This window comes from Cynara cardunculus, unplaced genomic scaffold (assembly GCF_001531365.2).
Source record: "Cynara cardunculus var. scolymus isolate 2C unplaced genomic scaffold, CcrdV1 Un_Scaffold_2501, whole genome shotgun sequence".
NCBI classification, from domain to species: domain Eukaryota; kingdom Viridiplantae; phylum Streptophyta; class Magnoliopsida; order Asterales; family Asteraceae; genus Cynara; species Cynara cardunculus.
This window is the reverse complement of record NW_020201115.1, coordinates 3,111-28,903: the sequence shown is the minus strand read 5'-3', so window position 1 is coordinate 28,903 and position 25,793 is coordinate 3,111. Positions and strand designations below refer to the sequence as shown.

The following is a 25,793-nucleotide window of genomic DNA, read 5'->3' as shown; positions in this document are numbered from 1 at the left end:
TTGGTTTTTACTACTTTCACCAGATGTTTATATGGGGAAACGGGTTCTGACTGACCATGGCTTGATGAGGCATTTTTGTTTGTCGTACCCTTCACTTTCTTTAGCTTACCAAGGTTTGGGTTTTGAACAAAATCACTATACTTTCTTTAGCTTACCAAGGTTTGGGTTTTGAACAAGATCACTATCTGAAGGTATACGTTCAATTAGTGTATGTGAAGTTACAACATTTTAAGTTTCATATATTAATCATATAAATGTTATATCTTCCACTAACATTATGGTAAAAGAAAAAAACAAACCAAAACTAATAAATTCATTCCGGAATTTTGAACAAGTGAAACAATTTCAACAGAATGGTTCAACAAAAACTGTTTGAATATGTTATACTAGATGCATACCATCTAATTCTTTGGTTAATTCTTCTGACCCATCCTTCACCCTTTCTATCGACGTTTTACCTACACTAACCACAATTTAATTCGACGTTATATTGGTTTTCTTTTAACTTTAGCTGTTGGTACTTGATATGAGGTTGTTGATGTATTCTCATCATGAATCAGATTGGTATGAAAAAAAAATTTGGATTGGTATGAAACAAGTTTCAGATAACGTCAATCTGTTTCATTAACCAGTTCAATCCCAAATAATAGATTTTGCCAAGTTGTTTATAAAAATATGTTTTTTTATCAACCTGGATATCCAACCCATTATGTGAGCCGACTAATCCTAGGGCTACCACCTGCTATGCAGATAGCTCGGAGTCACTGCATTTGAACCTCCATAGCCACAAGAGAATTTTTATTCCTACTTGGATTTGAACCTGGGACCTCGTGGTACTTTTGACCTTTGGATCCAAGCTCAAACCAATCAGGCACCACCCTTGTGGTTTTTTAGGAACAGGATATGACAAATATATCAATGGAAGGAAAGTCAATGAAATAATGAAGGACAATATTTCAGATTGGTATGAAACAGGTTTCAAATAATCTTTATTGTTGTTGTTTGTTGAGGAACCAATTTACATCTAATTATCCATTAACTACTACAAAATCATATATATTTTGCCAAAGATCCAAGAAAAAGGAAATATAATGCAATTTTACCTCTGGCATCAGAATTAACATTCTTCTTCCCCCTTTTCTTTATCTGTTGATTAATGAAGTCAATATCCACCCCCTCTTCAGCAAGTTCAACTGATTTCTCGGTAGTATTGGTTTCTGCTACTTTCACCGGGGGTTTATGTGGGGAAACAGGTTCTGTCTTACCATGGCTCGATGAGGCAGTTTTGTTTGTTATAACCTTCACTTTCTTTAGCTTACCAAGGTTTGGGTTCTGAACAACAACACTATTTGAATATACGTTCGATTAGTAGTGTATGTGAATTTACAACACATATATGTTTCATGTATGAAACAGGTTCATGATGTTGATGCACAATAATTAAAAGTGATTTTCATACTGTGAATTTGTTTCATGTCTGATTTTCATACTGTGAATCAGTTACACGCATGTTTTTTTCCCTTCTTTACAATAGTATAGGCATAGTTCCAGCCTCATTTTGGTTGAATATACATATATACATGTTACATAAATGGTTCATAGATATACTTCTACCACATGTCCGTGATTAAGGCATCTAATTTCTGTTGGAGTAAAGGTTTCCTTAATTAAGGCATGGAATTCTATCTCTTTCTCTCTCTCTCTCTCTATTACATAAACAGGGTGACTTAAAACCCTGATCTTGAGAAATCATAGAAAATTAAGTTGGCAGTTCGAGTATATAAAGAGCACACAAACCATCGTTATATAAGTAGACACAACTTGCTGTCAACATTGGTTCATGGCTCTGTTTGGTGCACTTATTAGAGTTAAGACCAGGTTTATTCACGATAATTTTAGGTTACAAATTAAGAAGGCATTTCTTAATGTGATTATTGTGGTGGCTTTGAATGTATTTCAGGTAACAAAGAACCAAGTACAGTAACAAGATTATAGAATTCAAATTCATCATGAGAGTTTGGAACCAATAGGTGCTCAATTATGAACCTGTTTCATACAGATTTATGAAACAGATGATCATATATGTGCATATGATCTATAAAAAGACATAAATGTATATGTAAATAAATCAACTTGCATATCAATTCATGTATAAACTACTGTATAGTTTGAATAAGTACTATATGTTGAGTTCACAAAACAATCTAAGGCCATGTGATTTTCAAACTGTGAACCAGTTTCATATGTGATTTTCATAATGTGAATCAGTTATATGCATGTTTGTTTCCCTTCTTAACAGTATAGGCAAAGTTCCAGCCTCATATTGATTAAAGATACATAAGAACAAAATGAATGACACAGTTCCAACTTGGTATGAATCAAGATTTTTCTAGACTACATTTTTTCTACAAACTTTTCATCTTGTTTCCAAAAAAAAATAACAATATGATGATTAAATAAAAAGGTATTTTGGGCAGAGGTGGTACATTGTAGTGGCCTTGAGGCAGAGGGTCACATGTTACTGTGACTATATAAGGCCCTTTGATCATTAGTTCATGTTTTTATATTGATCATGGACATGTAAAATAGTATCCTCTTTGCAAAATACATATAGTACCTTTATTTGAAACAGATAAATGCAATAAGCTATTTCCCAAGAATAAAATAACATGAATTTGTAAAATAGTATCCTCTTTGCAGCAGATTGGGTCCCTTTATTTGCTATAGATAGAAGCAATAATCTATTTCCCAGGAATAAACTACCTCATACTATTCATGAGATAAATATAGAACAATAGAAGTGACTAAGTGAAGACTATGTATCTGTTAATAGATAATAACTACAGAACCGAAAAGCATAGTCCACCAAAAGAGGAGGGTAGTCAAAATAAAGAGAAGGATCATTGGACAAAACCAAAAACGAAGGACTCAACATATTACATACCTGCAGTTTAGACCAAAGTGCCTCAAGAGGTCTTTTTATAGAAAATTAACCCTCGTCTAGCCATTGTCTTGTAGAAATTTCAAACATATGTTATACTCCTTCCATCTGTATATTTGTCTCCTTCTTTCCATTTATATCGACCACTTCCATTTTGCACCCTTTGTTAAAGTACATAAGAAACTTGTCATGTTTCATGCCTAATGTCTAAGTTTTTAAGATGCATGACAGTAACTAATTCAAAATAATGCAGTTCTTCTAACTATGCTTGCACACCTAGGGCACTTAAATTACAACAGACGTATGACTTTCAACATATGTGTCATGTTACATAAATGGTCCATAGATATACTTCTGCCACATGTCGTTATTAAGGCATCTAATTCCTTCTGGAGTAAAAATTTCCTTAATTAAGGCATGTAATTCTCTCTCTCTCTCTATTACACAAACAGGGTGACTAAAAACCCTGATCTTGAGAAATCATAGAAAATTAAGTTGGCAGCTCGAGTATATAGAGAGCATACAAAGCATCGTTATATAAGTAGACACAACTTCCTGTCAACATTGGTTCATGGCTCTATTTGGTTCACTTATTAGAGTTAAAACCAGGTTTATCAACAATAATTTTAGGTAACAAATTACGAGTGCATTTCTTAATGTGATTATTGTGGTGGCTTTGAATGTATTTCATGTAACAAAGGACCAAGTACAGTCACAAGATTATACAATTCAAATTGATCATGAGAGTTTGGAACCAATAGGTGCTCAATTATGAACCTGTTTCATACAGATTTATGAAACAGATGAACATATATGTGCATATGATTTATAAAAAGACATAACTATATGTAAATAAATCAACTTGTATATCAATTCTTGTATAAACTACTGTAAAGTCTGAATAAGTATTGTAGGTTAAGTTCACAAAATAATCTAAGGCCATGTGATTTTCATATTGTGAATCAATTTCAGGTGTAATTTTCATACTGTGAATCAGTTACATGTATGTTTGTTTCCCTTCTTAACAGTATAGGCACAGTTCTAGCCTCATATTGGTTAAAGATACATAAGAACAAAACGAATGACACAATTTCAACTTGGTACGAATGGAACCAATAGGTGCTCAATTATGAACATGTTTCATATCATATGAACCTGTTTCATACAGATTTATGAAATAGATGATCATATATGTGCATATGATTTATAAAATTACATAACTATATATGTAAAAAAATTCAACTTGTATATCAATTCATGTATAAGCTACTGTAAAGTCTGAATAAGTACTATATGTTACGTTCACAAAACAATCTTACAATCTCACACTGAACTTAAGAATCATATGAACTTTACATCTCTAATTCATGAATCAATATTCTTTAGTGTACACACAAGTCAACATATATACCTCTAATTTGTTCAACATCTATGTTAACTATATTATGTTGAATTGAACTAAGAAATATCAAGATGAATGACACAGTTTCAACTTGGTATGAATCAGGATTTTTAACATTCAGCCTCATAATAAAAGATTGAATACCATATACATAGCGTTTTATCTCATTCTCAATTAACTAGTCCCAAATCATATATTATGCCAATTTCCAAGTAAAAAGATATAGTATGCAATTTTACCTCTCGAGTCGGGATTTACATTCTTCTTCCCCCTTTTATTCATTTGTTGATTAATGGAGTCAATGTCCACCCCCTCCTCATCATGTTCAACTATTTTCTCTGCAGTGTTAGTGAACGTGGAGAAACTATGCATCTCCCTTAGTTGGTCACTTAATCGCCTCCTACCTGTCAACCAAACAAACATAACTTATAAATTATCGTCGATTTCATTGTTATGAAAACATAGGATTGTTACCTCCATTGTGTCCCGCGATTTTTCTTCAAATCTCTTCACACAGGTCTGTTTTTGGTAAGCATATAACTCTTAATCAAGGTAGCGATCTCCTCCTGATTGAACGGGATGAGCGCAATGAAAGGGTTTTGAAACACGGAAATCATCGAACAATAAGCCTAGAACCATATGGATGATTGTCAATTTTACCCTTTTTTTTCATTAAGTATTACACTTGTTTTTACCTTCTTAATATAACACCATTTAATCATCACCATCGATCAAGAAAATGGAGGAATAAGATTGGTTCGTAGGGTTTGCACAAAAGAGGGTGGTTAGCATTTGATCGCTCATCTCTCTCTTTTTATATATATATATATATACTAGTGGTGTACCCGCACGATGCAGCGCGGGTGAATCACAATTCTGAAACATTAGTTTAGTCTTGAATCATGAGTTTGTGTGGCTATTTAACAAGTCAACTAAAACATAAAGTTAAAGGTTAATATGATGTATTAGCAAGATCGATTAGAAAAATAATTGAACACATGTTGAGTTTCTAAGCCCATATAAAATTGAAGGGTTGGGGTGGGGTACATGCAGGATCTGAAACCCTTTCTGATATTGTTGCTTCAAATTTCAGTTTACTTCAAGAGAAAGATGAACTTTGAATTTGAATTTGRGTTCAAAATARGAAACAAACAAARCGTCAAACAACTCTTGRAAGACCAAACATAGATTKTTCATGTAAATATGGTTTATTTAAATCTAAAACTTTRACCAAACAAATGATATGTTTTAAGCATTTGTACATTATGCATAATAGTGTGTACTTAAGAGATTTTCAAATCTCTTGCATAAATTGATAGTACTTGATGCTTTAAGACTTATAATTAAGACTTTTGGTCTAAATGCTTATTAATATAGTACAGATAATACATACACGAATACTGAAAAGCAATTGGATTATTAAGGATATTTGGTTTCATAGTATTTGTATCACAAAATAAAAGGATCTTAAAGTTCTATTTTATAATTTTTCATATAACAATTTCATCCAAAAAAATGGTTGCATATTATGGAGCTGTTTGATTGGTTTTCTTTATCAAGTATCATATAAATAAAGTTGTCTGCATTAATTAATCTGTCTATATAAATTTAAAAAGTTTTTATTTCAAAGTGTTCTTTCATGTATATAGAAAACGCATGGCAAATCGAACATATCCAAACCTCCAATTTGTTAAGGTACTTCTTTCCYTATTGTATGCGAGTAATACAAAAATKAAATACTACAAACTGCATGCTTTATGGTGCTACAGCTTGGGGTGATAACAAGTCTTCTAAAATCCAAACCACCTATAGCAATAGGAAATGCAAGACAGCATACAGACTTATAAGGAGTTGAAATTTATTTCAATGTGTTAACGACATCGATAACAAAACGATAACGKACATCAGYTTTTGCTAGAYGCTCCATGGCYGTGTTGATATAGTCTATYGRAATGAGCWCGATTGCGGCTGTGATATTGTGTTTTGCTGCAAAATCTATCATCTCTTGTGTCTCCTTTATCCCTCCAATCAAACTTYCTCCCACCAGCTTCCTCCCTGCCATGCCATGCCATGCCATCATAAAAACCTTGTTATTACTATAAACTCCCAACAATAAGCATCTTCTCATTGCTTTCTTATACTATGAAAATATGTGAAACCCCGTCAAATTACTTTCCAAAAAGAACCCTTGAGAGAAAACATAAGGTTCCAACATACATTGAGCATAAATAGTTCCAAGTCTGCAGATGTGGGACTCTAATAGAAACAATTTCATCTCTACGGTTCAATGTTGAATGATTTGGTTGAGATATATATGATTTCCGTAGTACAATAACGCCCATCTTAAAATTTAACAGAACTACTAACTTGATTAAACCAATAAGAAAACAAGCAATGTCTTGAGGAAATTCCGATATGTATGTATATATTCATACCAAAAAGCACAGGGAAAGCATGTAGCCCATCTTATATGTATGTATGTATATATTCATACCATCCATTGTACCCACAGCAACATGTACAAACAGTAAAACAAACAAAATTATACACATCAAATCGTTTTGCAAACAACCTTGAGGAAGAAACAGTTCGACATCCTATTTGATTACACACATCCTCCCTGCCATCAAGTCGACATAGTTCGACTTGTTTTCCCGGATAGCCACGTCCCCAATCACCATATCACGTTCTTGGTTTTGTTAAGTTACGAAAAGAAACATTAGATTTAGCCAAAAAGGAAACTTTAGTAGACGATATAAGGTGCAAACAACCTTGAGGAAGATCTGGTAAAAATTTAAATCACATAAATATAACATTTAGCTGAATATATAAAGATAGCATTTAGCTGAATAATTAAGTAAGTAGTACTAAAACAAACCAGATCAACTCTCCTTGCCTACTCTTCTACCATTCCCTGAATTTGTAACTAACAAAAACCACTCAATTTTGATTATACAGACAGATTGGGGTGCACCAGCCACATATGTAAGTCCATTTCAAACACAAGTGTGTTAAACACCTGTTGGGAACATGAGAACGCATAATAGTAAAGAACACAAAATAGATTGAAGCTTGAAAATTGAAGCTTGAAAAATAGTGAAGAACACAAAACAGATTGATTTGCAACAGTTGGGTGTTTAAGTAGGAATGACAGCAGCAGGCAGGCACATGGGTATTTTCATTGCAGCAGCAGCAGCAGCAGGCACAGGGGTATAACAACCAAACAGCCCTTCACAACTTGTTTGCAGAATTTACATTAACTTGATTTTGCAACTTATACCAAACAAGAATGCAGTCCCAAAATAAAGTAGATGATCATTGTTGTATATGTCAAGAAACAAATATAGCATCAAATTCTAAACCAAATAGCTTCTTTTATTTTTCAGTCTCATTATTTACTGCTTAATACCTCCAATAAACACCCCCTAAGTGATAAACACTCTCCCGATAAGGCATATTGAAATTTCAAATTATTGTAGTTAGTTTCTCATTGCAAACCACCATAGTAAAGCTCATATATCTCTGATTAGCTAAAAACATGTTAGCTACAGAATTTGCACATTTATTATGTAACCATAGTAAAGCTCATACATATATATGCCTCAAATAGAGAGAGTGTGTGTGTGTGTGTATATATACACACACACATACACATCAAATAAGTACTCTACATATATATATATATACAAACACATACATAAATGAAGGATCAAGATTTTGAAAACCCATGAAGAAATCTGGATTTTTTATATGGGTTATTGCAACCTGTTTACATGCTGGATTTTTGAATATGTGTTTAGTTAAGCAGGGATTTATGTGTAGACACATATAAATAGATTATACCTAAAAACAGATTTATATATAAACACATTTATATATATAGCCAGTTGCATATGTTATAAGCAAACAGCCAAATGCTCCTTCAAAGGCACCCCTCAGCACAATATTCCTGATATTCTGTATAGTCTTCATGTCCTATTTATATTTAGATTTAGGCTGTTACCATCTAAGGGGCCTGTGGTTTAGAGCTCTGGTGTAAATTTAATAGGTGCAAACAGGCAGATGTGTGTTCCACCAGAGCTCTAAACCACTCAAATGTTCTCACTTAGCCTTCCACAAATAGTCATGTAATTTCTTGTGGAAAGACTCATACCATGCCTAAGACAACTTCTTGGAACACACATCTGCCTCTTTGCAGCAAAGTTTACAGGGGAACTTGAAATGTAGCAACCCATGAAGGGAACTTGAAACCTGTTACCTGGTCATAAAATATATCTGTGTTACATGACATTAGGTTGCTAGAATGTTGTGGGTCTCAGTTACATATATGTGATTTTGACGCCACTAACAAATTCTTTTTTCTCAGTTCTACTTGTTCCTCAAGTTAGTAAATACTCATGACACCACAGGAGGTACATACCACATCATTATAATGCAAGTAAAAGTGCAGTAGAATAGTGCAAAGACTCAAGCATATGGTTCTAAGAAATGCACCCTAAGAATACGGTTGTGACTTATGAGTTCTATATATAAATATCATAACGGTTTCACCTTTGGCAGGTTATATGACAGGTAACTTTCTAAACCATCGACAATAAAATCTTTTCTCCAGGTTCCTGATTCAACCATCATGTTCCTCCTACAAAACATAGAAGAAAAAGAACCCATTAATCAAGAAAAACATAGAAGCCTATAAATTAAAGTCTAGTGTCTCAAAATAGCAACTCTTAGGTGGCAGAGTCATACAATTTAGTTCAGCAAATAACTCAACATTTGATAAATGTACATCACATCAAGGAAAAACAGAGGTGAAGTGTTCTAAAAAGAACTTCAAACTTTTCAACAAAGATCCTTCTTAGTGGTGATATTGTGGGGATGATTAGGTCATGAATGCTTTGTCTGTGGTGGTACCCACATGTAGAATGGTAGAAAAATCATGGAATAGATCAACATGACACCACAAATCAACCATCCAGGACAATTAGGTAAACTCCAAATTTCTTATCTATTGCCTCATGGTTGTAGAGTTAAAAAAATTCACACCTTTGCAAAATCAAGAAGCTTCCTTTCTACTTATCTTACTGCATCATGGCATTCTTGGATCTCTGCAAGAGTGTCAAGTACATCAAAAGAAAGTTAAAAAAAATTGAAGCCATAAACATCGAAAACAAAAGCAAGCAACAAGAGAAAATATATGTTAAGCAAAAGCAAGGTACAAAAAAAGAGCTTTCAAGTTTGAAACCCATTGAGAATCGATACATAAACCTTTAAGACCAGAACCTATGGTACAAAAACATGAGCTTTCAGGGTTGAAACCCATTGAGAATTGATACATAAGCCATTAGGGTCGAAACCCACTCTGAATCGATAAACCACAAGCAAGATATCGATACCTTGAAAACAGAAACCATTACAGTTACCTTGAGTAGAGAATGAACCACCGAGATCGATTGAAGGGGTCCCTAAAGCTACTGAATCGGTAAAAAGAGAAGGGTTACAGAAACAATTAGGCTGAAGCCCATTGAAAATTGAACTTGGCTTATGAGAGCAAAGCTGAAGAATCGAACCAGGAGATGATTGAATAGAGTAGAAAAATTGAAATGAAGAAAACCTACTTTGTGATGAAAGAAGACGACGATGCTGGTAAGACGGAGGAGAGCAGGATGAGGAGAGCACCAGAGAGAGCAGGGACGATGGAGGAGAGCACGGGAGAGAGAGGGACGAAGACGGATGCAGTATGTGGTGTTCTTCTTGTTCAAGGGAAGTGAGACGACTGAAATTAGGGCTGGAATGTGCAAAGGTTGGAGCAATTGAAGAAAGCAAAGGTCTGACTTTACCAATTTTGTTTTGGCGCACCTGAGGATTCATGATCAGGAGGAAAGGAAGTTGGAAAAGGAAGAAGAACAAAAGAGAAGAGAAAGAGCAAGGTTTGACCGTGGCTAATAAACTCAATGCATAAAAAACTTGTATCACATGCGTGATGAGTTGCAATTAAGAGTTTTTTGAAAATCTTGCATAAAATGGTTGTAACTTATGCATAAGAACTTGTATTTATGATAATGACCTAAATGCTTATATATGTAGTATATATATATATATATTAAGAGTTAAGTCATCTGGCGGATTTAACCCTGTCATTTAAATACCGTACAATTCGGGTAAATTAACGAGTAAGTTTTTAAAGTTGTTGTCTTATAATACATAAGTATGATTCGCTCCTAGTAGTTATGTAGCTCTTTTAGGTTTGCCTTTTAAAACTTTCTTCATCTTTAAATAAGACTCGCATGTGTCATATGAATCATCACTTGAATCCAACACTTCGTTTTCCTGGAGTTTGGCTATGTGTTTCTTGTTTATATGTCATAACTAACAAGTAGGTCTACTTAAGCCTCACTTAATTTGTTTTGATTTGTAATTACAACTATTAATTTCATATATACCATTACGTGGTTTTGTCCACAAAATACAAAACATTGTAAAGGTAAACTGAAATTGTGTTATTACTGAAAGTAAACATAAATTCAGTTTGTCGTACTTGAGAAAATAAAACTACATCTGTAGTATTATTTTCTCAAGTACATTTAAACACTTGCTAAGTGCTCAAGTAAGACCACTTGGAAACTTCATATAATATGTGCCCCTATGCAACAACAGCTACTTTAGCTTCATCGCCTATCCTTTGTTTGGTTTCATCTTCTCACTTATTAGACCCTGTAGAATTGTACAAAATAAATATCATACTCGGTACCCAAGAGTCATGATCAAAGTGAACAAATTAAAGGTAAACATATATGAAGTTCCGACAACAGCCTTTTGCTTCTTTTTAGGCAGTTTTTCTTCCAGTGCCCCTTGTGGTCGCAGTTGTACCATACTGCATCCTCAAGAATTTTTCTTTTGCCTTTATCTTTGTTGGAACTTCCAACCTTTCCTTTTCCATTAACAACCACCCTACTTTTCTCGATTGTACCACCTTTAGGTGTGATCGTCAAAAACTATTTTGGTTTGGTTAAATCCAACTTGGATTTTATATTCCTCTCAACAGTTTTAAACAAGTCGTAAAGCTCTGTAAGATTTTTATCCAAACCTTTCTTATTGTATCATAAAATGAACTGACCATATGATTTAGGTAGGGAATTGAGAACCAAATTGATTGTGAATTCCTTTTTCCTTGGGAAGCCAATACAGGACAATCGGTTAATATACCCATTCATTTTCAACGTGGGTACTAACTTACGAGCCATTTTTACGTGCAAGCATTGCCCTGATTCTATCAAACCCTTCTTGCCTAGTTTGTCACTGAACATTGACTTTAGTGAAGATATCATATCCATGCAGTCATGTATTTATGATACCGCAATAACTCGGGAGTCATAGAGGCTAACATAATGCAACCAACTTTTAGTAAGTCATTGACTTACTTATCATAAGCAGCCTTAGCAAGAGTGTTTGGAGGAGGTTTTTCAAAACGTGGAACTTCTTTTCATGCCTAAGAATAACCCTTAGGAAGCGAAACTATTTAATGAAGTTCGTTCCGTTCAATTTTTCTTTATCAAGGATTGACCTCAATGTAAATTGGGATAAGTTTCAAAAGTTAGCAGGCATCTACAAAATTAAGTTCAATTTTAGTAACTTTGAAATCTAAAAATAAATAACTAACTTCTCAAAAATACTTTAATTTGAGCTAAGATCCATATTTCACCAATTTTCATAAATGGTTAATGTGTTGTTTATTGAAATAAGTTATTTAGGTAAGCAACATCCAATTACATTCAACATAACTCTTAAGTGTCCGTGGGATTCTACCCAATATATCATATACTGAAATTGGCACGTTCAATCCCATTTCAACGCCCTAAAAATACTCATAGATAGTTAATGTGTTGTCCATGAAATTTTCAAGTAAACCAACCATATTAAGGTATCATGATCCCACCTAAATTCTTGACTTAGGGTTTACTGAGATCAGTCGTCCAAATACACGACTATTTAAGCGAATGGTTAATGCTCTGTTCACTCAAACCTCATTATTATGGTGCCTTGTGTCATACTACAATCGGCATGATTGACTAGACTCTGGCCATACCAAAATCTGTAAGTGTTGACAAAATACCTTAAATGGACGATGTAGTTTACTTTTGTGAATGTTTGAATTTTAGAAAACATTTTATCTTTTAAAACATTTTTTTGTTTATCTAAATTTAAAATCTTCTATTTTAAAAGCTAATCCAATTAATAGATTTGAATTTGATAAACGTATTAATTTTAAAATATTATCTTTAATTACCGATTTAAAATTTATTTTATGCTTTGAGTATATTTAAAAGCGTTTGCAATCAATACAACAATAAATAAAATGCAAACACAAAATAAACAACCAACGGAGAGACTTCGGCTTATGACCCGACTCCTAAATGGCCAATTACACACCACAACCGAAGCCGATAAAGGAAATAACGGCAATAGTTGTATTAGACTGGCAACAACAAATAATTTTGCCAATGTTGGGCTCACTGCAGCAGCCGAAGGTCGCAGCCCAGCCGCACCACCATATAAGTAACATAATCTGTGGCACCGCCTCGACTCAAAACCTACAACGATGTTCCACCCTTCCAAAAATCAAAAGCCACCCGAGATGAGGGCTGTGGCAACCAAGTGTAGCATCTAGCCGCTCAATGGTGGCAACCAAAATACGGCCACCCACTTGGTTAGGTGTATTGGGATTAGAGGATTAGGATTAGATTACTTTCCTTTTTCCCTTCCGTGCATATCTCCTATCTTTGTGGTTTTTTTGTTTCCTCGTTTATCTCTTTTGCTATTATATATAGCCTCCGTGTATTCTGATTTGAAAGCATGAATGAATGAATGAAAAACCCTTCTTTGATTATCGATTTTGTCATGGTATCAGAGCGGACTACTTCCAAACCCTAAAAGTCTCAAATAGCCGACAGACATGACCGGCGGCACAAAGTCCTCGAACAAAAAGAATGATGCACCGGATCCGAACTCACCGTTCTACATCCATGCATCCGATTACCCGAAACAGATGCACGTCAACGATAATCTCACCGACAACAATTATGCAGATTGGTCGCAAGAGATGATGAATTTTCTCTTTGCCAAAAACAAGGTAGGCTTCGTTGATGGCACCATCGAGAAACCCGAAAAGACTCATGCCAACTACATGTTGTGGATGCGTTGTGATGCTATGGTGAAGGGCTGGCTCATCACGACAATGGAAAGAGATATCAGAGGAAGCGTAAAGTACGCTAATACCGCTTCAGAAATTTGGGCGGACCTTCAAGAACGATTCGGAAAGGAGAGTGCTCCTCGTGCTTACGAGCTCAAGCAAATGCTGGCATCTACCCACCAGAATGGGGCATCCGTGTCAACATACTACACCAAGCTCCGAGCCATATAGGACGAGATGCAAGTTGCATTGCTCTTACCCCGCTGCACATGCAGTGGATGCAAGTGTGACGTCACCAAAAGCCTAAGTCAACTGAAAGACAAAGAAAAATTGTACGAATTCCTCATGGGTCTTGATAACGAATTCTCCGTCATTAGGACCCAGATTTTGGCTACAAATCCGATTCCTAATCTAGGGAACGCTTACCACCTTATTGCGGAGGACGAGCGGCAAAGAGCTATTTCTAGTGACAAGAGACCTTCAGTGGAGGCAGCGGCCTTCAAGACCACCATGCCAGTCCGACGTGAAAGCACTCCAAACCAGCAACGTGACAAAACAGGGCCCACCGATGCGAAGAAAGGAGAGATCGTTTAAAACTGTACTTTATGTGGAAAGGACAGTCACTCCAAAGAGGGTTGTTTCAAAAGGATAGGATATCCCGAGTGGTGGCCGGGAAACAAAAAGCGAACGAAATCGAAGCCAAAAGTTGCCTGTGTTGACGTGGAATTGAGTCCCATTCTAGGCCTGAGTGCCGACCAATACAAGACCTTTTTGAAGCACTTTGAAGATAAGGAAGGTACGAATAAGGACGGGATCAAGCCGACAGCTTACATGACAGGTAAAAGGGATGTTAACAATGATTGGGTTGTGGACTCGGGATCAACCGAGCACATCACCCACGACGATGGCATTCTTGAAAACATAACCAAAGCTCATTTTGAAAATCTTGTTCTTAATCCTAATGGTGATGCTATCCAAGTTGAGGGAAAAGGAAGTTTTTCTTTGCCTGGTGGTACTAAACTCAATGGTGTCCTTCACATACCTAAATTCACTTGCAATCTCCTGTCAGTAAGTCAAATATGTAAAGATCTTCAATGTGCAGTAACCTTCTTTCCTGACTTTTGTGTTATGCAGAAGCTGTACACGTAGAGCTTGATTGGTGCGGGTGAATGCAAGAGGGGTCTGTACCGAATGGGAGTCCTTGAGAAGTCTAGAAACGCGATGATGACGACGGGTGACATTTGGCACAAAAGGCTAGGTCACGCTTCAAACGAAAAGCTTGCCAAAATCGAGTCTCTTGGTAGTTTTTCTTTTAATGAACAATGTGATTCTTGTTCTAAAGCCAAGCACACAAGGCTTCCCTTTTCAAATAGTGAAATTAAAACTAGTGGTTCTTTTGAGTTATTGCATTGTGACATTTGGGGTAAATACCGTACTCCTTTATCAGGAGCTGGTTATTTTTTTTACTATAGTTGACGATTTCAGTAGAGCTGTTTGGGTTTTTCTGTTGAAGTTTAAACATGAAGCTAGCAAACTACTGATGAATTTCCACAAAATGATAAAGAATCAATTTGACAAAAACATTAAGAAGATCAGGTGCGACAATGGCGGCGAGTTTACCTCGAACGACATGCTGAACTTCTATAATGAAGAGRGGATCAAACTTGAGACMTCCTGTCCACAYACGCCTCAACAGAACGGAGTCGTTGAGCGAAAGCATTGACACCTCCATGAGACGACACGAGCCTTAAGGTTTCAAGCAAACCTTCCTAAACGCTTTTGGGGTGAGTGTGTCTTGACTGCCACCTATATCATTAATCGATTGCCATATTGTGTGATTGAAAACATAACCCCATATGAAATCGTTTTTGGTCAAAAGTCCGACTACGACTTCATGAAGGTTTTCGGTTGTCTAGCTTACTACAGAAACACAGAAACCAAAGGTGACAAATTTGAAATGAGGGGGAGACCAGGGATTTTCTTGGGATATCCAACCGGTACAAAGGGTTATAAAATATATGACATTGAGAAGAGAAGAATGGCGGTATCTAGAGACGTGAGATATCATGAAACAAAATTCTCTTTCACCGAAACTGAAAGCGAGGCAAGTGGAGGTGATTGTTTTGATGAAATCGTGCCTTATGAGGTTCCCAATGATGAGGAACGTGGGTTAGACTCAGTCAAAAATCAATATACTCCGTCAAGTGATGATTCTGATTTTTTGCATGACAACAAGGCTCAACACATGCATGAAGTGGAAACTAAGCATAGCCCCATCAGTCACAACGACAACGATCAAACCGCTGAATACTCATGACCTCAACGAACCAGAACATAGTCACGTCACTTGCAAGATTATATCATTCAGCTGCCCCATTCGATCGACTTTATGCGCACCCCGCCAACTGAAAGCTCTTCCACGGTATACCCCTTAACAAACTATGTTTCTTATAATAATTTCTCTAACTCTCACAAAGTTTTCTTAGCTGCCATCGATTCTATCAATGAGCCAAAATATTTCCATCAAGCAGTCAAAGATGAGAAATGGAAAGACGCCATGAAAAGAGAGGTTAAGACACTCGAAGAAAACGATACCTGGACCATTGAAGACTTACCAGAAGGCAAACACGCTATCGATTCAAAATGGGTATACAAAATAAAATACAAACCAAATGGAGAAGTAGAGAGGTTCAAAGCACGTCTGGTTGCAAAAGGTTTCACGCAACTAGAGGGCGTGGATTATCATGATATCTTCGCTCCAGTTGCTAAACCTGTCACTGTACACACTTTGCTTGCAGTCGCTATCAAAAGAAATTGGTCCATACAACAACTAGACGTCAATAATGCTTTCTTGCATGGTGACTTAAACGAAGAAGTKTATATGAAGATCCCTCAAGGATTTGCTAAAGAAGGAGAAACAAAAGTATGTAGGCTCAGAAAGTCATTGTATGGCTTGAAACAAGCTTCTCAAAATTGGTATAAGAAATTTACCAATGCCCTTCTCGAGCTACGGTTTAAACAGTCAAACGCAGATCATTCGCTGTTCATATTACGACAGGAAAATGTCTTTATAGCAGCTCTCATTTACGTCGATGATGTCATCATCGTGGGGAATGAAACCAACAAAATACAAGAAACGAAAGAAGAACTTAACAAACGATTCAGCATCAAAGACCTTGGAAATCTCAAATATTTCTGTGGGATAGAGGTTACTCGTGTCCTAGAAGGCTTAGTGTTGAGTCAACGGAAGTACATCCTTGATATACTTGATGATTGTGGTATGCAAGGGTGTCGGCCTAGTTCATTTCCCATTGAACAAAACCTTAAACTAGACAAGGCTGAAAAGGAGCCGAAGGTTGATGCTAGTCAATATCGAAGAATAGTTAGGAGATTACTCTATCTGCAGGCAACCAGACCAGACGTAGCCTACGCGGTAAATCTTTTAAGTCAATTTGTCGCAGATTCGCGACAATCTCATATGAATGCAGTTGTCCGAGTGCTTCGGTACCTAAAAGCCACTCCAGGTCAAGGAGTCCTTCGTCCACGAGAAGGTGGTGGTGATCTCTTGGCATATTGTGACTCTGATTGGTTAGGGTGTCCTCTTACTCGACGATCTAGAACATGTTACGTGCTATTATTTGGAGGTGCACCTATCTCTTGGAAAACAAAGAAGCAATCTGTGGTTTCCCGTTCTTCAGCTGAAGCTGAATACCGATCCATGGCGTCAACAGTTAGTGAAGTTTTATGGGTTAGATGGCTGCTGAAAGAGTTGGATAAAAATACTACTGGACCTACTCCTCTTTTCTGCGATAACCAAGTTGCTCGTCATATAGCTACCAATCCCGTTTTCCACGAACGGACAAAACATGTGGAGATGGATTGTTTTTTTGTTCGTGAGCGAGTTGACACCAAAGAAATTGTTCCACGTTCTGTTAACACTAAACTACAAATTGCTGATCTTCTCACCAAAGGCTTAGGGACGCAACAATTACAGTTTCTCCTCGACAAGTTGGGCGCTCGAAACTTACACGCTCCAACTTGAGGGGGAGTATTGGGATTAGAGGATTAGGATTAGATTACTTTCCTTTTTCCCTTCCGTGCATATCTCCTATCTTTGTGGTTTTTTTTGTTTCCTCGTTCATCTCTTTTGCTATTATATATAGCCTCCGTGTATTCTGATTTGAAAGCATGAATGAAAGAATGAAAAACCCTTCTTTGATTATCGATTTTGTCAAGGTGGCCAGCTGTGGTGTCGTGGAACAAAACCAAACGCCAACCTTTTGGAGCAGTGGTGTGGTGGACCAAAAGTCAGCAGCAGCTGATCGACCCAAGCCAGAAGGCACCCGGTAATCAGTAACATCCACGCCGAAGCCATGGTCTCAAGAGGTCCGGGCAGAAAAAGAAACAACAGCAGCTAGCGAGTTCTAGGGAAAGCCGACGACTTTTTTGGCCATCATCATCGGAGAAACTAAAACATAAACAAAAATGAAGGCTGCAGACACTTGAATAACGAAGAAAATCTGCAGTGGCCAGCGACCAAATGAAATGCCCATGATGCTGGCCGCTGCAGGTGGCAATCTCGTGGCTTTATGGTGGCGGTCCGACTAGATTCAAACTTGATAGGGCAGCAACCCACCAATATCTCTACAGGAGTAAAAATTACCAGCAAGAGTCAGCAACTGGTCGGGCAAAACCAATAGCCATAAGTTGAGACCAGCCCCCAACAGTCTTGGTCGTGGCCCAGGGCTGTGAGAGCAGACGGGAATATCACCATGCTTTTAGGAGGCCAAGGCCTTCTTTGAGAAAACGATGATAATAGGCTTAAAAACTCCTTCTCACAGTCAAACTTACATTGGGATATAACCTTGATTGCCAATCACAACATGGTCCAATTAGATTTAGGATCCAATTAATTTATTTGTCATCTAAATTTATAGTTCCCTTTTAATTAAATTAAATGTTGAAAGTGGCTCCGATATTACCGTTGAATTTAATACACTTTGTAACCGTAAACGCAGTAGAAAATTAAAACTTGGTTACAAATAAAAATCAGAAAGCTTTTTTTAAGATAAAAACCCAAAGCCAAATCCAATGAGACATTTACTAAAACCACACCATAGGTGTTTAGAATTATACCTTTATATATTAGGAGTATGTATCATCTGAGCATTCAGAACCCAAAGCAGGTTTCTCTACAAATGATTCACACACGAACATGCTGATAACTCCTACGGGTGCTATCCCAAGAACCCTAGATCTATATGTGTATTACAGAAAAAAAAAATGTTTCTTTTCTGTATTTTCAGAGAGGCTAAATTCTTAAAGATTCAATCAGTTGGAATTTGATTTAGCCTAGCTTCTTATTGTTAGGATCCAAGCGCTTAACACTACACCAAAAGCAACTGCTGATGGAGAAGGTACAACTTGTTTCCTTATACAATAGCAGTCAGCGTCATGTTTTGATTTAGGAAGATCCTGGTTAATGACCCAACAATTCCCCTAGCATCTGCTAGCACTAAAAACATCTTCGTTAGAAGACAATGGTTGCACAACATGCCTTTGGCATTATTATGCACCTCATGGGATTCAAACCGATGACCTTCTATGATACCACATGTTAGGATTCAAACGCTTACCACTATGCGAAAAACAATTGCTGATGGAGAAGGCACACCTTATTTTCTTATAGCGTAACAGTCGTCGCCACGTTTCAATTTAGGAAGATGTTAGTCAATGACCCAACACTTATCTATATAGTCGGAATAATAGATGGACTATAAATCAAATTATATCCATAATAAACTTGATTTAATCGGGGTTTCAACACGTATTTTCTATGTATGACCCTACAGGTTTACATACTCCCTAGCAGTATCCCTGTATGACACGTGTCGTGTGCATATAATAACTTACAATAAGTTTTTAGACTATTTCCCACTTTTTATCGAGTGTTTTGGTGTACGGGTAAATATGGGTCGGTAATTAGTTGCATTTTTTGTACTTAATTGAATCTAATATGTTCTAATGACATTATATTTCATTTGACAATTGGTCTTTTATGTGGTACTGTGCTTTATTAGGATTTAATGGGCACTTAGGCCCTAATAGGTCCTTACAGGCATTATTGGTTCAAATGTGCTTTTACAGTGTTTAATATGCCTTTAATTAATCCCTTGTAAATATGTATGTTAAGAGAATCAATTGTATTTGTTAGGATCAAGCACTTACCCACTACACCAAAAGCAATTGCCTTGGTGAAGGCGCAACCTTATTTCCCTTAAAGCGTAGTAGTCAGCGCCATGTTTTGATTTAGGAAGATGCTGGAACCGTGACCAAGAATCCCCCCCAGCATCTGCCGGTACTAATAAGAGCTTCGTTAGAAGTCAATGGCCGTGCAACATGCCTTTCTCATAATTATGCACTCCTTGCATATTATGCACACCATGGGATTCGAACCCATGACCTGCTCTGATACCAATTGTTAGGATCAAGCSCTTACCCACTACACCAAAAGCAATTGCCTTGGTGAAGGCACAACCTTATTTCCCTTAAAGCGTAGCAGCCAGCGCCACGTTTTGATTTAGGAAGATGCTGGAACCGTGACCAACAATATTATATGAATGTATCTATACTAGTTGTCTTATCCATGCAAAACGCACCTACGTAGTACAAGGAGATAGTAAAACTCAAATGAATATAAACAAGAATACATATAACAAATATATTTTTACTAAATAAAATACATAGTTGGGTACATTTAGTATATACTCTGAAAATAGGTAGAAAGGAAAATGATGTTACGATGATGAAAACATATTTTTCGTATGTGTCAATGTCAGATTTCATATACACAATATAATACTGAACATTTACGAATCGTTCAAACATATATGGATCCGTTGGAAACAAATTTTGAACTTGAAAACATGACTTTGAAGTGAAAATACGAAGGATCATGTGAGAATAAAGGTTAGGTTAGAAGTGTAAGAAGGAATTTGGACCCTTGATCACTTTTAATTAGTGATGATCCAATGGTTCAGAATAAGTCCCAAAATAACTCATGAATTAGATGAGAAGGGTGATTTTAATTGATCTTCAATTAGGATTGATCCAAGGTAGAGATCCCTTCTTATTCTTCTGATAACTGTTATTCTTACTCGAAACCAACTCGCATTGAAATTACCCATGTCTTGCCAACTTGATCTCATTTTTAAAATTATGATTATTAATTTTAATACAAGCACATGAATAAATTTGATTATTATTTCCATATTTAAAGAGTGTTCAAGACAAACAAATATCCATATACTCTAACCATCTATTTTTACTGGTCCAGAGTCTACCTATAGATTGGGGTGACGTCGACACAATTATACCCAAAGAAAGTAACTTGTGTTCCTCATTCTCCTATACGGTTTTTTCCTTTCTCCTTTCTCCTTTCTCTCTTTATGTATGTGTATAGATTAGAGTGAAGGCAGTAAAACACCATTAATGGATCTCGGGAATACACCTAATATCACAATTCCTCCACTGTCAATTTCTTTTTGCATTTTCAACTTAATTTCTTATTTTAAACCTTCAACATCCAAACAAATATTTCTTTTAGTCATTTCATCAAACACCTTTACCCTATAAAATGAACATGCTAAATACATTGATTGCACAATAAAATTCTCTAATTCTTTCAACCATTTCTCTTTAAAAACTTGTTAAATGGTGACTCAAAGTTTTGGTCTGCTCATGGGCACCCAACTTATTTTCTCGCGGCCGCGCCAAACATGCATTTTGAAGGCATAAAGTGTTTGGGGAGGTGCTCATGGAGCGAGGCTTTTAAGCGAATGGGCACGAGCATTGTTCATAGCTTCTCAAAAGTGATTTTTTTAGCAGATTTCTTTTCCTGTTTTAAGAGATTGTGTCTCTTTTGAAATCCCTCTCCTTGGGTCATGAAAATCAAATTAATTTTGCTTAGAAGACTCATCTTTGGCATCTACAACTTTCACCAAAACGAGTTCTTCAAGGTTACACTTCATTTCTCTCTTTTGAGTGTTTTTCTCAAAATAGCTAGAGCTTTTAGCATAAATTCCCAACTGAAGAACATGTTTAGACATTAGACATTTTATCATTTTATCTTCAAATACACACACTCACCATAGTTGTGATTCTTCTCCTTCAAGAGCATTGGAATCTTCATCTTTCACTAGTGGATTTCTCTTGGTGGTCTCCTACACTCGTGGTTTTCTCTTGATTTGGGTTTCCACTTAAATCTTGGTGTTGTATTCTAACTCTATCTCTTTACTTTGTGTTGGATGCATATTTAGTTGAAAAAACATCATATTTGTATGTTTTGGTAATTTTGTCTTGTACACTAACAACACTCTAATTTGGGATTAAGTTAGCATTGTCTCCTTTACGTTTCACAATAAGTGGTATCAGAGCATCTTTGGTTAATTTGGTGTAGAAGACTATATTTGGGTTCTCATTCTTTGGAGAATGAAATCATGACAAAGAAAGCATTGAACATAAAACCCTAACCGTATAGATATTAGGAAATTCAATCATCATCTTGGGAAAGTAGTCTGAGAATCATCAATTTGGGGATGAAATATGATAGGAGCGATCAGAGCGATTGTCTTGGAAAGACAATCGTATGAGAGAGAGGAGTGATGGTATTGGAACCCAAATTCTTAGTGTAGCATTATAAGTTGTATATCAAGCTTATAAGATTGTAGTTAAGAGATTTGTAAAAATTATGCATAAAAAAGCACTAACCATATGTTTTATAGGTTTTTTTTAGACTTTTTCTAATATGCTTTATAAAATAGAATAGATATAGTTATAAATAATGCATGAATCTATTGCATACAATGTCTAGATGTACATGTGTATGTATATATGTAGTATTGTATGGTATGAAAAGTGTATGAATGTATAGGCCTGTAAACGAACTGAACAAACACGAACGGAGGATTTTCCCTATTCGTTCATTTAACTTAATCGAACAAATGAACAAACACGAATGGTAAATGAACGAATTTTTTTGTCTTCATGTTCATTCATTAAGAAAATATCTTTGTTCTTGTTTGTTTATATTCGTTTGTTAAGATGCTAACTGAAAAAACATAAATGAACTAACATAAAAGAACATAAACAAACAAACACAAATGAACAAAAAGCAGCCGCCATTACTCATAATTTCGCTCCTAAAAATAATATAACAAAATGAAACAAACGAGTAACTTAGAACGGACAAAAAAGAATTCCTAGAATTTAAATTAATTAATTATTTTACATATTAATGTTATGATATATATATATATATATATATATATATATATTTAAACAAACGTAAACGATCATAAGCAAATGTAAAGGAACATTAACAAACATAAATGAACAAAATGTTCACGAACATAAATGAACGAAAATGTTCATGTTCATTCATTTAACTAAATGAACAAAAAATATGTTTATGTCCGTTCATTAATTAAATAAATAAATATAAACGAACTTCCCGCCAAACGGTTCGCTGAGCTTTCGGTTTGTTTACAGGCCTATTATATGTAGTGTCTGAACTAATTATATAGAATGTATGATTGTGTATATGAATTGATCAATTGCATATATGAATGTATGTGAATGCAACACATGCAGCCGAGGTGGAGGTGGAGGTGGAGGTGGAGGTGGAGGTGGAGCATGTAGAGCGGGACGTTGTAGCGAGGAGGTCGACTCTTCAGATGAGGTTGTAGTCCTTCGAGGCTGATTTATAGATCAGGCCCCTTTCTCCCCCTTCTGGTTAGTTGGTGTATTTTGATTGAAACACTTTGTATTTTAATCAGAACATTATGGTAGACTTTTACAACTTTTATTTTATTCATTAATTCATTATATACAAAAAAATCCAGATTTCTATAAAAAATACGAAGTATTTTGAATTATTCAAAAAACAAATATTACCGACAACTTCCAAAGGAAATCCTTAGTAATTAGACCCGTAGAAAAATCTATCGATGTTTTCTTTTGTTCGTGATCTTATATTAATTGTCAGAAATCCTTCAGTAAATTTGACCGTCAGAATTCCTTTGATAAAACACCAAAAATATACAACTGAAATATCATGTTTGTTGTGGTTAAAACAATGTCATGGTAGCATAAAATTCTTAAGTTTAAATCTCAAGATTGTGCATTATACAAAGCAATTATCATTCAATGAACGCATATTTATGAATGCATATTTGTATTTGCTTTTATATGATTGTTTTGGCTAATGTTTGAATTACTATTCATTAGTTTTTACAAATAATGGATGATTTGCATAATGATGTCCAAAAAGGCTCAATTGGGCGTGAAGTTATGTCCATGTATCACAAGGTTGTGCACAAAAGGCGACACATTTTTTATTCAGAACATAATAATCCATAGGACCAACCGTTTGTGCTTGAATTACAAGCTGATGTAGATAATTCTATGACGTTCCATTGTTTCATTATTTGTGGAAATAGTTTCGTGCATTACAACAAAATTGGGTTTATAGGACGCTTCCAATTTCTAAGCGTCCTAATAGACCTCTTTATAGGCCTTGTTTATAGGACCAAAAAATTAAAATGTTCGATCTAAAGGTGTTGTAATAAGTTTATATGATATTTTTTTTGGCGTTGTAATAAGTTTTTTAGGACACTTTTAATATAAAACGTCTCATAACAACTTTATAGGACACTATTTGAAAAACTGTCCTATAACTCAATTTTTTATAAGACACTTGTTTTTATATGACAGTTTTTCAAATAGTGTCCTATAAAGTTGATAATGGTACGCTTTATATCAAAAGTGTCCTAAAAAACTTATATACTACTAGAATAACAATGTATCAGCGAGGGAAAAAATCCCTCGGGGGTCAGTGAGGGAATGAGTTTTTTGGTCAATCTCTCGCTGATTTGCGAGGGATCAGCAAGAGATCTGGCCAAAAACAGATTCCCTCGCTGATTTTTTATATTTAATAACTACAATTTTAATTAATTATTAATTTTTGATTATTGATTATTAAATTTTCAATTATTTATTATTTATTAGAATATTACAAAAATTAATTAATAAAACCGAATAAAGTCCATTAGACCCAATAAAACCGAATAAAGTCCAATAAAACTGAATAAAGCTCATTAGCCTAGTGGTAAAGGCTTGGGCATGACATAGTCATGAACCCAAGTTCGAGCCCTGGGAGGGGAGTGTTGGCGACATTTAAGTGGGGCCATGTTTAGCCTCCAAATTTGCCGGGGATTAGTCGGGCTTTGGCCCGGACACCCTTAAAAAAAAACACAATAAAGTCCGGTAAATAAATTAAGGCCCAATAAAACCAAACAAAACCCAATTAAATGGATTATGCTCCAATAAAACCGAATAAAGCCCCATATAACACATATATACTATATATACATTCACAAACACATACGTTTAAACATATATACATCATCCGATATGTATAAGAGTTTAATAATTTCATATTTGTATCTCCTTTTAGATGGTTGATTCCGACACAGATTTCGACCTCGAGTTAGCCGAAATTGAAAGAGAACGCGTAAAAAATAATCTACCTATTGATAATGACATAAAAGAAGATGAAGAAGAGGAAGGCATACCTAGAGAAGAACAAGATTTGCAAAGATGAATAATGGACGCTTAAACCAAGAACTAAAAATCAAGACAAGAACATTCTCGACTAAAATAATATACAAATGTCTTTTTCAAGTTACACAAATGAAGGAAATTTTTAGATGATGCATAGAAACCCAAGTTGACTTAGACTGGGATGAAATAGGGATGGTGCATGATAGAAAATATGTACTCAAATCGTTATCTTATAAAGTATGGCCACAATATCGCTACCCGTGCGAAAATTTTAACTAAAAGAAAAGAAAATAGAATAGGGTTGGACGAGGAATATGATTACTATCATAATTAGTGAAGGGAAGTTTTGTATGACAAGTATACCCTTGTCGCAATTTTAGTATAGTAAGGATACTAGACAAGGAAATTTTGTAGAATATACTTATCCCAAATTTTGACATATATATATATATATATAGGGGCAGGTTCAAATGCGAACCGTCCAATTCTTAAAAACCGTGTGAACCAAATTCGACCAATCAGAAAATTCCATTTGTTTTCAATTAAATTTAAATAATAAGGGTGTTTATGTCATTTTGTACATTTATGTAATAATTATGGAAGTTATTCATTCATATTAATTAAGGAATTAAATAAAAGAA

General features: G+C 35.5%; 1 protein-coding gene and 2 long non-coding RNA genes across 4 annotated transcripts; 1 reads left to right on the top strand and 2 right to left on the bottom strand.

Annotated features, from left to right (window-relative positions):
• Nucleotides 1-990: 990 nt before the first annotated feature.
• On the bottom strand, nt 991-4,961 carry LOC112503081. Of its 2 annotated transcripts, none has more exons than XR_003067843.1 (3): nt 4,818-4,930; nt 4,583-4,747; nt 991-1,345 (listed from the first exon to the last, which is right to left on the bottom strand). It is a non-coding gene; the product is annotated as an uncharacterized LOC112503081 (long non-coding RNA). The 2 variants fall into 2 exon arrangements; XR_003067844.1 differs by lacking the exon at nt 991-1,345 and adding an exon at nt 2,784-3,102 and having other exon boundaries at nt 4,818-4,961.
• A 1,313-nt stretch (nt 4,962-6,274) lies between these two features.
• On the bottom strand, nt 6,275-10,173 carry LOC112503082. Its single transcript, XR_003067845.1, has 4 exons — nt 9,764-10,173; nt 9,387-9,448; nt 8,895-8,982; nt 6,275-6,398 (listed from the first exon to the last, which is right to left on the bottom strand). It is a non-coding gene; the product is annotated as an uncharacterized LOC112503082 (long non-coding RNA).
• A 7,545-nt stretch (nt 10,174-17,718) lies between these two features.
• LOC112503079 (short stature homeobox protein 2-like) lies at nt 17,719-25,192 on the top strand. Its single transcript, XM_025107144.1, has 3 exons — nt 17,719-17,876; nt 23,182-23,269; nt 25,046-25,192. Exons 1-3 carry the CDS (start codon nt 17,719-17,721, stop codon nt 25,190-25,192), a joined length of 393 nt encoding a protein of 130 aa, XP_024962912.1.
• The last annotated feature ends 601 nt before the right edge of the window (nt 25,193-25,793 follow it).

What these genes read in the sequence shown, in the direction of transcription:
- LOC112503079 (XM_025107144.1), top strand. Translation starts at nt 17,719, where the DNA reads ATGAATGAAAGAATGAAAAACCCTTCTTTGATTATCGATTTTGTCAAG. An exon ending in CCCAAGCCAGAAGGCACCCG is followed by an intron (nt 17,877 to 23,181) that starts GTAATCAGTAAC and finishes CAACACATGCAG; the next exon opens with CCGAGGTGGAGGTGGAGGTG. An exon ending in AGGTCGACTCTTCAGATGAG is followed by an intron (nt 23,270 to 25,045) that starts GTTGTAGTCCTT and finishes ATCTCCTTTTAG; the next exon opens with ATGGTTGATTCCGACACAGA.